Here is a 17,222-nt window from a genome sequence, read left to right on the forward strand (position 1 = left end):
TAGGAGGCAAAGCGCTGACCATTAAACTACAAAAGTAGTTTCAGCACCACGCGGAGGAAAATATGATCACTCATAATTGACTAGAGAATTCTCAGCTTGCTCTCAGCGCTGCTTCTCACCGTTACACTCCTTTCCCCCCTCTTTCTCTAGGCAGGTTCTGACGATGGCATGAGAGCCCATTACGGCTCACTAAATTCCCTATTAGGATGGCAGCACAGTCATCAGCAAGTTACAAGTCCAACACAAACGATATTTTACAATGTGTGTAACTTCTTTTTAAAAACTGATAATAATATTGTTACTATGAGTGGACCCTCACTGCCTGCTTACACCAGCAAGTTGGCACAATAACGCATATTTGACTGCCCTCTTTGTCAGCTGTATAGGAAAATCCCTCCCTCATCATCCTCTTTCCATTTATTCATCGTTTAGGTTTTCCTCTTCTTCTCTGCCTTTCTATCACTCCCGGTTCCCTTCCCTTAATGTGAGTTAGCATCCATCTACTGAAATCGATATCCCGGGGCTTTTATTAAACACTGCTCTTATGCATCTGTGTGTGTGTCTGTGGTGTGGACCTGCCTGCCCGTCTTTGTGCATGTGTATTATCAGCTCCAGGTCCAGCAATACCATACAGTCAGAAATGCTCGACAAGGACAGGGAAAATTTTTTATTCATCGCTTAATTTTGTGCGAGTGTGTGAGCACGTATGAGCACCATGTTGAATAGACCAATCATTATTGATCCTGACTGCGGGGCATATTTCAAACCCTTGGCTTAACCAGAGGACATACGCATGCAGATGGATGCTGCATGCGCGTGTGTGTGTGTCTATTACCACTTTTCTCATTCCGGCATGCACGGCGCTTAGTACATGGACAAAAAGTCCTTGAACCGCTGGGTGAAGTATGGAGGTGTACGCACACATACACATAGCATGCGCACGCTCTCAGTGGTGTGTATTTCTGAAAGCGAACTGTCAGTGCTGCTCTCACACACCATTCATCACAAGCTACTAATTCTGTTAGACCATTGTCGAGCCTTTCGCACCCCACGTTGCTCTCTGAAAACTCAATCAGAGGCTAATGCCCCCAACCCTCCCAACACACAAACACGCGTGCTCTCACTCTCAGTTTCTTACTCGCACACACTCACAGAGACCCTGAGGGGACAGCAGTGGTCTTGGAGGACCCCACCAGCCCAACTCTATAAGTGTTGCTCGAATTTGATAGACAGGCGAGGCACGAACTGAGTTACTCGTGTTGAGAGTGGCTGCAGTGTAAATCTAACTGCTAACACCTGAAAGCAAGAAAAAGGTCTTACAGTCACTCTGTGGCATATAATTATAATCTGCGTTGCATAGTATAAAGCACTTTTTATTCAAAACGAAAATGATCATAATTAAACATTATCTTAATATCCTTGATTACAAGACAATCACTTGAGCGCCGTGACTGTCTAAGGTAAAAAAATTTTAGAAAAATCCCTGTCAGCCGATTTGAATGCAGTTTGATTTACGGTTCACATTGTGGGGGAATATTAAAAAAAAGAGGACAGCGCTGGTACAGGCACTCTGCCACCTGTGCTAGTAGATTTGATTAGTTAATCAGAGGAATCACTTTGCCCAACTCTGCTTTTATAAAGCATAATTACAGCTCCAGCTACCAAGGAAATGAAAAAAAAGAAAAGAACAAAAGGGGAAAAAAAAGTTCTCAACTGCAGATGTTTTTAGAGACATTTGGAAAGTTTTGTTTCTGGTCTTTTCAAAAAAGAGAATTAACACTTTAGCATAATAAAAGCATCACAGCAAAGCTCCTTAATAAAAACAGAGTGAAGAAAGGCTCTGCGAGGAGGGGAATTAAGGCATTTGAGCAAGCCCAGATCGGGGGCAGGGTTAGTCAGAAAAGGCCAGACTAAATTTAGCGCCACCTTTTCATTCTCTAATTATGAGATTAATACATCCTGTCACATACGTCACAATACAACCTCATGATTTATTATCCAGTCAACCAGATGGAGAGATTGAGCCAGAGAAGGAAGGAGGAGGAGAGGGAGTTTGTCTGAAAACAGCTAATCAGCATGCATGTGTGATTTGGGCCGGTCCTCAACTGAGCGGCTAGTCTGTGTATATAAAGTTGGCAGGCGGGGTAAAGGCAAGATTTATTAATGGGAAACAATGCTGAAGTTGAATTTGATTCTGTATGTTTTCTTTAAATGGCTGCTGTATAATGAGAGGAAAACACAGAGGCATATGGACCACACACACAAACACACACAGAAGTATATGAGGAGCGCTGGACTATGGATTGTGGCCATAAAGTCTGGCCTAGGCTTCAGGTTTAAATCAATGTCAGAGCCTGATCTTATTTCATTTAATGCATGTTTTAATCATTCTCCCTTCTGATCAATGCAGTTTGGATGTGACCATCAGGCACTGCTGTGGGAATTTACAAGCACTCCTGTTCTCCTGCCTGTGTTTCCAGACGGACGTTTTACGAGGCAGTGCACAGTGTGACAGTAAATCTCTTCCTCCACTTTGCCAAAATGAAATCTCCAAATGCTGCTCACTATGCCCATATTTGTTTGTCTCCCGCTAAAGAAACTTGCATTGGCTCTGCCAAGTCAACGTTCTAGTCTCTTTATTTTAATAGTGTCTGGAAGGGGCAATAAACGGGAAGTGTCTTTATTCAATAGTCGACAATAAAACTGGATGTAGGGAAACTTTGAAATCCCTGAGTTGCGTTTATGAAACTAATTTAACGGGCTTTGCATACTTCTCTGTAAAAGGAATTTACCAGTGAATGAAAACAAGCGAAAAACAAACCAGAAAATGAAAAATCCTCTCTTATGAACTGAGAGTTAGATTCAGGAAGCTGGTGTGACAGATACCAGAGCTCTGCAGGGGAAATGAATACACTCAAACTGCTCCTTAAGCGGTAACTTATTCACTTAACGGTCAATTCATCCTCATCAGTGGATGAAGCTCACAGAACAACATGTAAAATGTCAGTAGGAGGAGCTCGTAGCTATTTTGTATTGTTCATTTCCCATTTTTTGGATATACATAGATACTTAAAGGGAAATATATTTAGATTTCTTTAACCTACAGTTTCTGCAGACCCTTGACACCCATCCCCATATCAGCTCTGTCTATTTGTGTTAATCTCATCGATGCCTTTTGTGATGACAGCTACTATGTTCTTGCTGCTTTTGCTTTCCGTGTATGGGTGTGGAATGGTGACAGGGCCTGTAAAACAGTCACACCAGCAGATATGCATTAACAAGCCACCTTATTAAGTGCACCTTGTCTAACCCTCCTTTTCCCTCAGAACTGCATTAATTCTTTGTCACATAAATTACTATTTATTTGAATACACTATTCTACATATTATATATTCACTATTATACAAACTATTAAACTCGAACTTGAGGGTTATTCAGCTGGAAGCAGTCATCAAAAGATAGCTACGCTGTGGTGATACAGAGGTGGACATGGTCAGCAGTACTCATGCAGGTTCCAGCAAGTAATTGATGCTCAGTTGGTACTAAGAAGCCCAACGTGTGCCAATAAAATGTCCCTCACACCATTAGACCACCTGCAGCCTGAACCATCAATACAGGGCAGGTTGGATCCATCCTGACAGTACTGTCTGAATGTTGCAGCAGAACAGGCAACTTCTAATGTCCAGTTTTGGTAAGCATTTTCAAAATATCAGTGTCCTGTTCTTAGTTGACAGAAGAGGAACCTCGTGTCATGTTCTCTGCTGCTCAAGATTACTGTGGCCTTCTTTTCAGCTCAAAGCAATCAGCTCAAAGTCACTTGTGACGAAGGCACCCGCGACACACAGCTTTACAGGCAGTTGAATGTTTATTTATAATGTCTCCAGTGACTCCAGTTAGGCAGTTTTGCAGCCGCCTCTCTCTAGTGCAGTACACACAGCTCCGCTGTCAGGTCCCAGCATCCTATTCAAACAGGGAACGCACAATTATACAATGGAAATCAGCTGTGTTGGTAAGCCTTCCTCTAACACCACACCTGCTGCTCTGCTCCACCCCCCACCCCTCCATTCTGATGCCTGATTTGAACTTCAGCAGTTGATGTTGACCAGGTCCACATGCCTAAATGCAATGAGCTGCTGCCATGTGATTGGCTGATAAGATATTTGTGTTAATGAGCAGTTGATCAGGTGTACCTAACAAAGTGGCTGGTGAGTGTAAACTAAAGTATATTTCCCAACGTGAGACACTGACAGCCATTTTAAAAGCACAGATGGGGTAAATCTTTTTTCGAATGCAGTTTTTATCCCAAATCATAAATATAGTTCACTTTGCAAACACTTCAGATCACACATAGTGACACTTGTTGTGCACTTTGTTTACCTATGCAGTGGCTGTAAATGTAAAAAAACGGGAAAAAAAACTGTATTCAAGATTCTCTAATGTAACATCTCCTTAGGTGTATGTACAGTTTGAAGTGCTGATTGTGTTGAGACTAACAAAGGCACCAGGCATCGTGATTGCTATAAAAAAGATAACACTTTTTAATTTGTTATTGACTCAGCTTTTGTTTTGATTGTTTTCCAGGCTTTTCACCTCCTCCAGGAACAAAGATACAAAAATAGTACATGTAGTTAGGCACTCAGATATACGGGTGTCCAACTACACAGTTAGGGAAACGTGTGTATTTTCTTTGTTCGCTGTTATAACGACATAGAATGGAAAAACAAAGATCACAGATGTGAAGTAAAAGAAATCTGTAAATATATACTTCACTGACTCTTCAGTCAGTTGCCCTGCTGACAACAAAAAATAAAAAATGAATAAAAAAATAAAACACACAAACACAAATTGTAATAACCTGGAGGTTTGTAATATCTGTCACGGTTTCTGTGGGTTTTCTATTTTGGTAGTGAAATCTGCAATAGGGCACACGCAGACATTCATCCACATGTACCCTGAAGGGGAACCTTAGACCCTCAAACTGAAACCTGTCAGTCACACTGCCAAGCTATACTGACAGGAGCGTAACGAGAGCTGGTGAGAGGCGCCGTGCGAGCGAACAGAAAGACACAAGAGGAAGCTTGAAAGCTGGAGAAGAAAGATGGGAGAGGAGTGAGATGAAGAGGAGGAGGAGGAGGAGGAGAAGCAAGTGGAGGTGAGACTTCTGAAGATTGTTAGAGACACGGCGAGATGAGAGCGGTGCAGCATGCTGCTTGGTGTTTTGGCACGTCACCGTCTTTTTGATTTGTTAGCATGTGTTTATGATGTTGTTTCTCTGTCTGCTTCTGTCAATCTCTATTATTAGACCCTCAGATCCTCCTCCTGCTGTTTTGACACTCCCGCTGCTCCTGTTTCACACTTCCACTCACACGGTTCAGACTTATACACTCTCACGCCGATAGACAAGCGATATAGGACACATGTCAAACTCAGAAACATATATGTACGTGTGCAAAATCGACACAAGATCAACACGCGCTCGATGTATGCTGTATCTGGTGTTTTGTTTGGAAGCAGAAGCAGGAGCAGAGGGTGAGATTTCCTCACTCAGAGAGACTAAATAACTAATGGATTGACTTGATCAGACACACATACACTCGTCTTTTTATCAGGCTGCTGCGTTGCCTCTGATCTCTTCATGCTGGCAGAGACACCAGTGCAGACGCCTGATCTAAATCTACAGTCTGTGAAACCACGAGACGGGCCTAAAGGTGTGAGATGGTGGTTTCCCTAATGCTTCTATAGAAGGCAAACTTTTGAAGTGGAATTAAATTAAAATTACTTTGATTTGAGACGTGTACTGCATAATCAAAAGTATGAATGTCTGACCCCCCCAGGAGCGTATAAATAGACTTGAATACTACTTTTTTGACAACGTTTATGTTGCGACACTGACAAGCGACATGTTTTGATCGCCTGAACAATCGACACTCGGTGACATCATACTGCAGGCAAGTGATTATCACAATACAGAGGTGGATTAAGAAGCTAATTCTGCAAGGTCCTGAAAAACAGGCGACAGAGTGCTCAATGCTGTTCCTCTGGCCCTGAAACAGAGAGAGTGAGAGCGGCGTCTGCAGCTGATATCTGTGGCTGCAAGATTAGCTTGGTAATTAACCACAAAGCAATTATCGGGTGGTTGGAAGAGAAGTGCATCTCAGGGAAGGTGTTTCTTGACGTGTTTAATAGGTGTTGAGTAGTTTGATCAGTCGACAGAAGTTGTTTCGGATTCTGAGGCTCACAGTCCAACAGAGGTTGATCCACAGCTGATATGTGCGGCTGCCGAGAATTCAATTAATTAGACTGTTGCGCTTCCTTCCATCCACTTTTCATTAACCTCCATTGACACCTCGGTGAGGCCCGTGCGCGGGTTTACGACTGCGTCAGGATTAACAAGGAAATGGGAAGTTGGCAATAAACAAAGTTGCCGGAGGAATGAGATTTCCCCTGGGAGAAACGCACTCTCGCAGTCACGGGGCGATTTAGAGAAAAGACGCAATTGGAGAAGCGAGATTAGCTCCTCTCACAAAAGCTAAAATGCAATCGGCGCTCCCCCCAAAAGAGCTCAGAAGTTGTTTTTTTTATCTTCTTGTTTTGAAGACTGACAGACCAGTGGTGAGATATCAGCAGATAAGTGGCTTAAAAGGGTGGAGTTAGAGGGTTTTGGCTAAGTGCTATTGATGAAAATAAAGAGGCCCTCTGGGGGGGTGTCCAACTACTGTTCTTCAGATCACAAACAGACTTAATCAATAAATCCAACTCTCTCGCAATTCAAGCAATGGCTGTCTGTCGGAGAGAGGTTTTCACAATATTGTGTAAGATTTATGCATACATTCCCTTTCATGATCCCATTTCATATAACATCAGCCCAGAGCATCAGCCTCACTATGTTCACACATTCTCATCGAATTCATACTCTTTTTTCTCAGATTATGGGCCTCAACTTTAATAAATGAAACACATCTCGATCTTCTGAGAGTCCTTTGTCCTACCTGACTCATCATCGGACTTGTTATCATTCTCAGAGTCAGTGAGGGTGAGGGCTGAGTTCTCGCGACTGGACACTCCTGAGCTTCGGCGGGACTTTACCCCTCCTCGTCCGGCCCACAGCTGGATGGCCCGCTCTGGAGACAGCGGCCCCTCGGGGTCTGAGTCGGCGTCAGAGCCAGCGCTAAGGGAGTAACCCCGCTGGAGTAGGCCGAGGTCGGGACAGTAGGGAACAGCGGCGGGGTGCGGAGGGGGAGACGGCTCGCACACTCCGAGCTCAGCCAGGGTGAAGTTGCCCCCTGCGAAGGAGAAAGATGGGTTTAAGGGGATTGCTGAGAATAATGTGCGTAAATGCAGCAAAACTGATCGCACTAGCACAAACGAATGCTCGCACAAGCAAATGCTCACGCACGTCTGGAAAACAAACCCACCATCACACGCAGAGAAGCACACTAATTATGAAACCACGGAGGCGGAGGAGGAAAATTGCGCTTTGTTGTGGCAGGCAGGAGGGGGAGAGATGACGCAGCATGAATCAGGCACAAAATAAAAACTAGCTGCTGGAAGAAATATGTACTGGCCTGCAAGCCTGTTAAGGCTGGCTGAGAAGGCCCGGCTGCCTTGCTTTACTGATCCACATTGGCATTCATGAGGTGTTGATGTGAGATCAAAGAGTTGCTCACTTGAGGCCTCTCAGACTTTAGTGGGGCTGCTTCGTTGCCTTCTGGGTTTGATCATCTCCCCACCTAGTTGCCATTGCACGCTGGACCCCAGGCTTGCCGAATGTACCGCAGTCTGCTGCAGCACCAGCCCCACCGCCTAACACTCTTCCCCTCAAGACAAACCGACTCGTCACGTCCAAAATAAATATATAAAATTATCCAAATTAAAGCACATCAAAGGCGATCAATAAACAGAGCTGCGGCCCAATTAAATCCAAGCTGAGGAAAAAGCAATTAAGGAAAAAGGCATGCTCAACCAATTTATTCTCTATACTAATTAAAAGAGTATTGTGGATGCAATCGCTCACCATCAGCTGTTGGGGTAAAGGGATCGGGGGAAAAACAGTTGTGATTCACTTCATTAGCAGTTTGTGAGGGAGGGTAAAGGAAGAGGCGAGCAGAGAGAGAGGTTGGCATTGTGGCGGCACACTATATGAATCAGCGCGCTGGGAATCGCACAGCTGTGTGACTGGGTTAACTGTGACTCATCAGGCGTACGGACGCAATCACAGAAAGAGGAATTAAACAGATGAGAATCGTCTGCTGGATCTTCACGGCTCCTCTTCACAGGCTCGGCGGAACTCGAGAGTTCTGCTGAAAGTAATGCGGAGGGAAACGCAGCCAGGGAAGTGGTGAAAGGCTCTATACTTCTACTCAGGCAAACAGATGGACTAGGCTAGAGAGCAGAGGCAAGTATAAAGCTCCACAGGTGGATTCGGCTAATGCGCTACAGCTTGCCAAGCTTCCAACAAGCTACAGTGCAAAGGCACCCAAGCACCACAAGACATCAGCGAGTATTACCATTCCTCGTTTTCCTCGCTTCATTGTCTTTTCCTCCCACTTCTCATAAAAGGGAGACAAAAGGAACCTTCTTTACAATCCGTGAGCCAAGGGACTTTGACAATTTGTTGGCAATTTACACTACAGGATCTAACTAAAGTCGATGAACTCATACCTGAGATGAAGTATCGCAGGAGGACAGGAGAAAACTCCAGGAGGCCTGAGAGAGTAGAGCACATGGGTTCTTTAACATCAGTCAGCAAATTATCCAGAACTGTTCTGCTTGCTAGAAAAGCGTCTACTCCACAATCACAGTCAGGATGAGTTTTTATGCAGATTATCCCATCCGCCTAAAATGACAATAATTGGGCTACAAACACAGCTAGTCTACACAAACACTGCGTGGACACAGTTACACAACACTTAAGTGTATGCTTGAGTGCATTTGTATGCATTGTGTGCGTGCATGCACGTATCTAATGTTACATCCCACAGGACACCGCTCTGTACAATTAACATCTCATAACCAGTGATTACACATGTAAAATCCAATCTCTCCTTATCACCATCAGCTGGAGACACCGCCCGATGCACTATGTATTCAAAGAAAGATGGATTGGGGCGAGGGGTTGAAGCAGACGTGAAAATCTATCTCAGTTATTCCTCAAACAGAAAACCAATTGCATGTTTGTTATATGATATTATGACAGATGTGGGGGCAAAATGTGGCACTGAATTCTAATCAAATCAGTCCCTGTCCGTCCATACGACACCGTCGCTGTCATGCCCGCCCTTATGCGCATTAATGTGTGTTTTAAGGCTTGTGCCATTTTGGCAGCAAACTTGGGCTGCTCACATCTGTGTCTGTTAATTGTCTGTGTGCTAACAAGTTTCAGGATCCAAAGAGCCAAAAGCTATCCCACCATGATTTTACTGATGTTCCAGAGAGCTTCTGTTCACTAAAGGCCCAAGTTTATCAGTCTTCAAGTGCGCCACGGTACCAATAATACTTGCAAATATATAGTACTTTGCGAAAGTCTGTATATTTTACTAGGAAATTTGAAAATTGAGACATATGCAAACATGCAGGGCTATACAGTATATAAAGTAAAACAGAATGCTTTAAAGTCAGTATTTGGTATGACCACCTGTCTTCAACACAGCCTTAACTCTCTTAGGCAAGCCTTTTTGTCACTTCTTTAAGTAGCCTTCATGAACAGTTTTCAAGGCTTCTCGAGGGACATTCGAAAGTCTGGCAGCCTGTTGTTGACATTTTCTGTAGATTCAACAAGAACTGGGAACAAATGATGTCCTTTGGCGTCTGCTAGCTAAGAGGATTTAAAGCTGGTTCTTTGCTAGCTTGTCTTTCACATGTAGACGCAACAGTTGTTCCTACCTTGAGTTACGTGCTTTTTTATGTTTTAATCGTTCAAGCATAAAAAGGTCAGTGTTATGTCAGCGTTAAGTGACTTAACAGAAAAACCAATCCCCTGAAAATTGGTACAAGGACACTGAAAATGTGTGAAAAATCAGCAAATGTCCATAGAAAACCTATAATTTCTTTTAGAAAGGCTGGAGAACAATTAGTTTAGAGCACCTTTAAAAAAGTACAAGAAAGTCTGGCTCCTTGGAAGCAAAATTTAAAGAAAAAAGGGGTGGCTCAAGTTTTTTATTGTAATGCACTGAATAAAAATGAACTGAACTAGTTCTCTAGTCGCAAACTTTATCTCAGCATCTGTATCTTAGTCCTGGCTTCTAATATCTAATGATCAGAAAGACTAATCCGTGATTAAAAATCAGGTGTGCTACACAGAATATCCACAACCCTCATCTCCACTCCGTGATATTTTGCCACGAACTGGCTTGGGCATCATACTGAAAATCTACCGAAAAGTTATATTTATAGCTAGAAAGGCATTTTTAAAACACAGAAGTCATTCAGATATTTATCAAAATCAGCAGACAGATACTGATCATTAGCAATCCCATTTTTGACGTAAACAACCATGCAATACTCACTTCATTTTACACATGACTTCACCTCATCACCATGGAAACAGTGATTTGCAAAGCTGTTTATTCATTTTCCACCACCGATGTAGGTTTTTAAAAAATAACCATATAAGCATAATAGTATTGTGAAAATAGTCTCATATAGTCCATCCTTACTTCAGACAGAAAAAGAGACCTTGAACTTTGACCCTTTTCTTAACATGCATTCCCATTAAGGCCAACCACCTTCCCCCTGCTCTTTGTCTCTCTGCTGAGGTGCTTTCATTAAATCCACTTTATTGCCGTTTTGTTCACTGCTCTGTCTGTCTGCTCAACCTCCATCTTTTCCTCTTTTCATCTCTCTCCCTGCAAAGAGTGTTTACCATGACCAAGGATTTCATCAGTCTTCACTACCGCATCTTATGATCCCCTTTTTCGTCATCAGCTTGCCTCACTCTCTGTTTCACTCCCTATTTTTTCCCTTATCAGCTTAAAAGGAAGCGCACCCCCCACCCCCATCTTCACACACAGTGTAGCACAGCGGCAGCCTGTGCAAATGAAACTGTGGATCATTTTTCATTGCTTTGACACAATGTTAATTCAATCACCAGCTTTCTCACTCAAACTTTAAGGAACTGTCTCTGGACTATATTGATATTAAAAAAAAAAGTTAAATCAAAAGTATTTTCACTTCATTAGGATATTTAAAAAATAATAATATTATGATTTTTTTTTAAAGAATCTTCAGGCAATAAAACTTAAGTCTTACAGCTCTGACAGAGCTAGCATATTTCAACAAGGCCTGAACTGGCTTCACTTGGCTAATTAGCATAAGCAACACCAGTGCATGGCTAATTAGCATACCATTACGTGCACACTTTTCTCTGCTACTATTTACAACCTATATTCACACAAACTATTTACAGCAACAGAAACGTTTATTTTAATCTTTTGAAAGGCGTTCTTAAGGGAAAATCTCACTCAGTGAAACTGCACATTTTAAAGCTCCGTTTGCATACCTGTTACTAGTAGTTTCCATGCTAGAGTTTCTCTGTCACATAATCCTCCCATTGTGTCGGTGTTTATGCACTGAAGTGTTTCAGTTTTACAATCTTCCTTCAGGTTACTATTGTGCCTCTATTAGTAATATAATGAGAGCTCAATAAGGTCAGGTAGCAGCAGGTAGAGTCTGTGGGAGGATAGGGTCCTGTAGCTATATGCGAAAACAGAAGAGGTGAGGTTCGTGTTGGTCTGCTTCAGGATCCTTAAATCCCTACTAAATTCCTCTGCATCTGTTTGCATGCTCTTATGTCTTGTCTAATTGCACAGATTAATTATGCACTCAGTGGAGACAGGTTATAAGATAATAAAGATAAATTGAATTTTGGGAATTTTTTGATCTGGGAAGCATGACCCTTAACTGCAAGCTGCGTTTATTCTCTACTTGGTCATTTCTGCTGCTTCCCTGACTCTCCTGTCCTTTTCCTTTCTCTTGGATCTGTTGAAAAATGTCATCACTAAAGCATTTATTAAGAAGCAATATAGATGTATTTTTTATTGCTTCAAAATTCAGATAAAAGAAAACACAAAAGAGAAGTTCATTTCTTCAGGCATACTAAAGTGCAGCGCAGATGAATTCAGAATTGGATGCAAATGAAAATGGAAAATATTAAGAAATGACACATTTTGGCTGCTATTAGCAACAAATTTCTGCATTTCTTAGCTGTGCCAAAGAAAATAAGGCTTTTACTGTTATTAACAGTAATTTTACGCATGTCAGGAGATTGATGGAGAACCTACCGTGAACAGTGGCATTTGCTTCCTGATTTTGATGCAGCCTCCACTGAGGAGCAAATCAGTTCACTAGTTCGGCACTTCAGGGCAAATCAGAACTTGTTCTGAACTCGCACTCCCTTGAATGCTGAAAATGGCATGTCCGAGGGTGGCCCGGACTGTAAACTATTCAATCTGAAAAAAAGCAGCATAATTGCAGGCAATGAAACCCACAAGTTCTGCCTGATTTACATCCTTTACAGAATTACACGGTGGGGTGGAGGAAAGTCAACCAGCATAATGCAGAGTCCTGCTGCCTATACTTTGCCTGTCAAACTGCTAACAAGCACAAATGATTTTTTAATGATAGGCCCTCTATCCCACAAAGCTGTCTACTCACAAACAGTCACACTTACACACATACACTGTGCATTGCACACTTTCGCTCCCTCACGCGCGCGCACACACACACACACACACACACACACACACACACACACACACACACACACACACACACACACACACACAATGAGTTTTATCAAGGGAAGTACATTTGGTTTAATGGATCACTGCCAATGCCATACCCACTCACACTAGTGTATTGTTGTAAGTTTCAGCAAGATGCTTGCTATTTCCCCCATGTCACTTATTTTTCTGAGGCACAGCGTGTGGCGCATGAATACTCCAAATGATTATGTACTGTACCTCGGGTAAAGGGAGCTAAACTTACTGCTGAGCAAAGTAACAAGTAAATCTGCAGCTTATAACATGCAGTGTTTCAACCAAATGATAGGTCTGTGAAGGTAAATCCAAATAAATCTACAAGACTCTGTTTGGCTGAATAAAGAAAAAAACAAAAAAACAAAAATCAAACAAACACTGTTTGTACCAGTGAGGCAATACAGTCATTTTCAGGAATTTGAAGGCTTATTGTAGAGTTTAAAAAAACAACAACTGCATATTGGTTAAAAGGAGATATTAATGTGTTTTTTGTTTGGTAAGCCACTTAACACTGACCTGTGAATGATTCAAGCATAGAAACAGCACCTGACTTAAGGTATGAGTTAGTGTTATGTCTGCACATAACAGACAACAATTTTATATTGTATCTTTGTTACTAGCAGCCTGTCAAAAAAACAAAACAAAACAAATACACACGCACAATCTATGAATATAAAAAATCCATTTTCCTAGCATTCTGTTTTGTTTCCTAGCAAAGTACACTATCAACGTTTCAATACACCTCTGAACTTTGATGTTTTCCACATTGTCCACAAAACACAGAAACATACCGTCCAACCAGCATTTAGTATTTTGGGATCTACAGGGAGTGCAGAATTATTAGGCAAATGAGTATTTTGTCCACATCATCCTCTTCATGCATGTTGTCTTACTCCAAGCTGTATAGGCTCTAAAGCCTACTACCAATTAAGCATATTAGGTGATGTGCATCTCTGTAATGAGAAGGGGTGTGGTCTAATGACATCAACACCCTATATCAGGTGTGCATAATTATTAGGCAACGTCCTTTCCTTTGGCAAAATGGGTCAAAAGAAGGACTTGACAGGCTCAGAAAAGTCAAAAATAGTGAGATATCTTGCAGAGGGATGCAGCAGTCTCAAAATTGCAAAGTTTCTGAAGCGTGATCATCGAACAATCAAGCGTTTCATTCAAAATAGTCAACAGGGTCGCAAGAAGCGTGTGGAAAAACCTAGGCGCAAAATAACTGCCCATGAACTGAGAAAAATCAAGCGTGCAGCTGCCAAGATGCCACTTGCCACCAGTTTGGCCATATTTCAGAGCTGCAACATCACTGGAGTGCCCAAAAGCACAAGGTGTGCAATACTCAGAGACATGGCCAAGGTAAGAAAGGCTGAAAGACGACCACCACTGAACAAGACACACAAGCTGAAACGTCAAGACTGGGCCAAGAAATATCTCAAGACTGCTTTTTCTAAGGTTCTATGGACTGATGAAATGAGAGTGAGTCTTGATGGGCCAGATGGATGGGCCCGTGGCTGGATTGGTAAAGGCAGAGAGCTCCAGTCCGACTCAGACGCCAGCAAGGTGGAGGTGGAGTACTGGTTTGGGCTGGCATCATCAAAGATGAGCTTGTGGGGCCTTTTCGGGTTGAGGATGGAGTCAAGCTCAACTCCCAGTCCTACTGCCAGTTTCTGGAAGACACCTTCTTCAAGCAGTGGTACAGGAAGAAGTCTGCATCCTTCAAGAAAAACATGATTTCCATGCAGGACAATGCTCCATCACACGCGTCCAAGTACTCCACAGCGTGGCTGGCAAGAAAGGGTATAAAAGAAGAAAAACTAATGACATGGCCTCCTTGTTCACCTGATCTGAACCCCATTGAGAACCTGTGGTCCATCATCAAATGTGAGATTTACAAGGAGGGAAAACAGTACACCTCTCTGAACAGTGTCTGGGAGGCTGTGGTTGCTGCTGCACGCAATGTTGATGGTGAACAGATCAAAACACTGACAGAATCCATGGATGGCAGGCTTTTGAGTGTCCTTGCAAAGAAAGGTGGCTATATTGGTCGCTGATTTGTTTTTGTTTTGTTTTTGAATGTCAGAAATGTATATTTGTGAATGTGGAGATGTTATATTGGTTTCACTGGTAAAAATAAATAATTGAAATGGGTATATATTTGTTTTTTGTTAAGTTGCCTAATAATTATGCACAGTAATAGTCACCTGCACACACAGATATCCCCCTAAAATAGCTAAAACTAAAAACAAACTAAAAACTACTTCCAAAAACATTCAGCTTTGATATTAATGAGTTTTTTGGGTTCATTGAGAACATGGTTGTTGTTCAATAATAAAATTATTCCTCAAAAATACAACTTGCCTAATAATTCTGCACTCCCTGTAGTCACCCCAGAGTTCTCAGTCGCTATACCCCAGTAGAGAATAAACGACACCGTCAGTATTTCTAAGTGGCCAAAAATGACACATGTTTGCATTCAAGCGGCATAGTGTACCTTAGCAGTAGTAATTATCACAACAGGAAAGTAATAAGTATACAGAGCAGCAAGGCAGGCAGGAAACGTTAACAAATCTGTAGACAGAAAACTTTTTTTCCTAACCAATACTTCATCTAAGTGTCCTTTAACAGTTACCATACATGAACCGGTTCATTCTTGCAAGCATAATGCCAGCGCTCACTAATTGCTACGCGGTAGTGTAGTAGTTTAATTAACACACTGTTTTTTAACTAAAACCATAATGTGAAGCCTAACCCTGACCATAGCAGCCCTTGATCTTCTACTGCCCTTTGCTTTATTAGAGCAAAGTGTTGAGAACATTCTAGTTCCTAAAGCTTTGTCCTATTGCAATCCTCGATACAGATGTCTACACTCACCTATACACACACACACACTAATCTATTTGCTTTGTTTATTTCTCTCTTGTTAGTTCAATTTCATTCACTTAAACCTACTCTTATTGGAATTGGATTTTGATTATACTGATTACCATTCTTGTGTACCTTGTGTTCCTGTTTCCGTGTGCACTAACAGTTGGTATCTAACTTAGTTGTCTCGCTCGGTGTCTTTCCGTTTCTTTCTCACATACAAATGATCATATTTCTTTTTAAATCTCGCTTCCTTCCTTTCCTTGCTCTGTTTTTCCATTTACAAGCTACACTTCACTCAAGCTAAAAACACTGAGTGAAGTGTTCTTCGAATTCTTGCTATTTATTGTGAGTCAGCGGCCAGCAACCAAGCTGTTGTGGCATTACCTTTATTGTGCGACTGACATGTCATGACACGATGGCAGCGCACACTCTCAATTACACACATATACATCCCATAGCGTGTGACATGTCATTAACGCCACCATTAGCAGTGCAATAACGACCTAACAGATACGCACAAATCAGACTGCTATGGTCAAACACTTCCCACACCTCCCAGATGACACCCGTACTTTCAGTTCCCGCCTGAGCCACAGGGGCCTTGCACCTTCTAATGAAGAGACCAAAATAGGTGTAACAAATGTCATCCATTCTTGATCTCATTCTACTTCTGCCCAGAGGACAGCAGTCCGGGTTGGACAGGACATGACGAGACATGACACAACACCATGCACTTGAGAAGAGGTCTTGTCACTGAGAAGTGTAGCTCTAAGCAGTGAGGTATTTCTCATCCATAATCAAGGAGCCAAAACTGACTAGACTGGGAGACACGGCTTATCCTTGGTTATGACACTGGCATATTTCTTTGGCATTGGGATTAAACTGACTTTTATTAAAGCGTAAAAGTAAATGTGGGAATAATTTTAATCGTTATTATTACCCAATATTGTGAACACAATTATTTAACAAAATGACAGATTGTAGGTTACTTAAAATATGTGTCCTTGAAAAAGTAGATTTGTTTGTACTTTTTGATTTCTAACGTCATCGAAAAAACTAATAAAAGTGGATTAAACTAAACATGCCACAGCCTGGCAGGGAGTGAATCTGGAAAGACAAAAACAAGACCGTCGTCATAAAATGTGTCAGAATAATAGTTTTTTTTTTTAAAAATCATGATTACCTTGTTTTAATAATCACTGGAGACCAAAATTGTAATTAAAATTAAAGTTTGATTAACTGAACAGCCCAACGTGACACATGAAGCCCAAGGCACCTGTCGAAATGTGCAGCTGACTAGCACTACTTTGGGGGGTGTTTTTTTAATGTTACCACGGTTTTTCTTTTGTGTTCAAAATTACCAAATCAGTCATAACTGTTTATAGATATAAATCTGCTATCTAAAATTTAAATTTACTAAAAGAAATTATGAATGATGCCGTTAGAGCTTTTCATCAAGTGTCACATTTGTTTTTAAAAAATCAAGATCAAGATTTGCAGGATTGTTGTCATCGCTGGAGAACTAAATTTTAAATCAAACAGATATGATTTATAATTTTTTCTTTTACTATTGTAAATACAAAAGGAGACATGCTG

General features: G+C 41.7%; 1 protein-coding gene across 1 annotated transcript in view; it reads right to left on the bottom strand.

The window, feature by feature from the left end:
- Positions 1-17,222, bottom strand: part of tenm2a (teneurin transmembrane protein 2a) — a 226,381-nt gene that overhangs the window by 133,041 nt on the left and 76,118 nt on the right. The window contains exons 3-4 of the mRNA XM_080900423.1: positions 8,662-8,706; positions 6,990-7,283 (exon numbers count right to left, since the gene is read on the bottom strand). Coding sequence (XP_080756549.1) covers positions 6,990-7,283; positions 8,662-8,706 — 339 coding nt within the window. The remainder of the gene's footprint in view (positions 1-6,989; positions 7,284-8,661; positions 8,707-17,222) is intronic.

The sequence above is a fragment of the Rhamphochromis sp. 'chilingali' genome, assembly GCF_963969265.1.
Source record: "Rhamphochromis sp. 'chilingali' genome assembly, chromosome: 13".
Taxonomy (NCBI): domain Eukaryota; kingdom Metazoa; phylum Chordata; class Actinopteri; order Cichliformes; family Cichlidae; genus Rhamphochromis; species Rhamphochromis sp. 'chilingali'.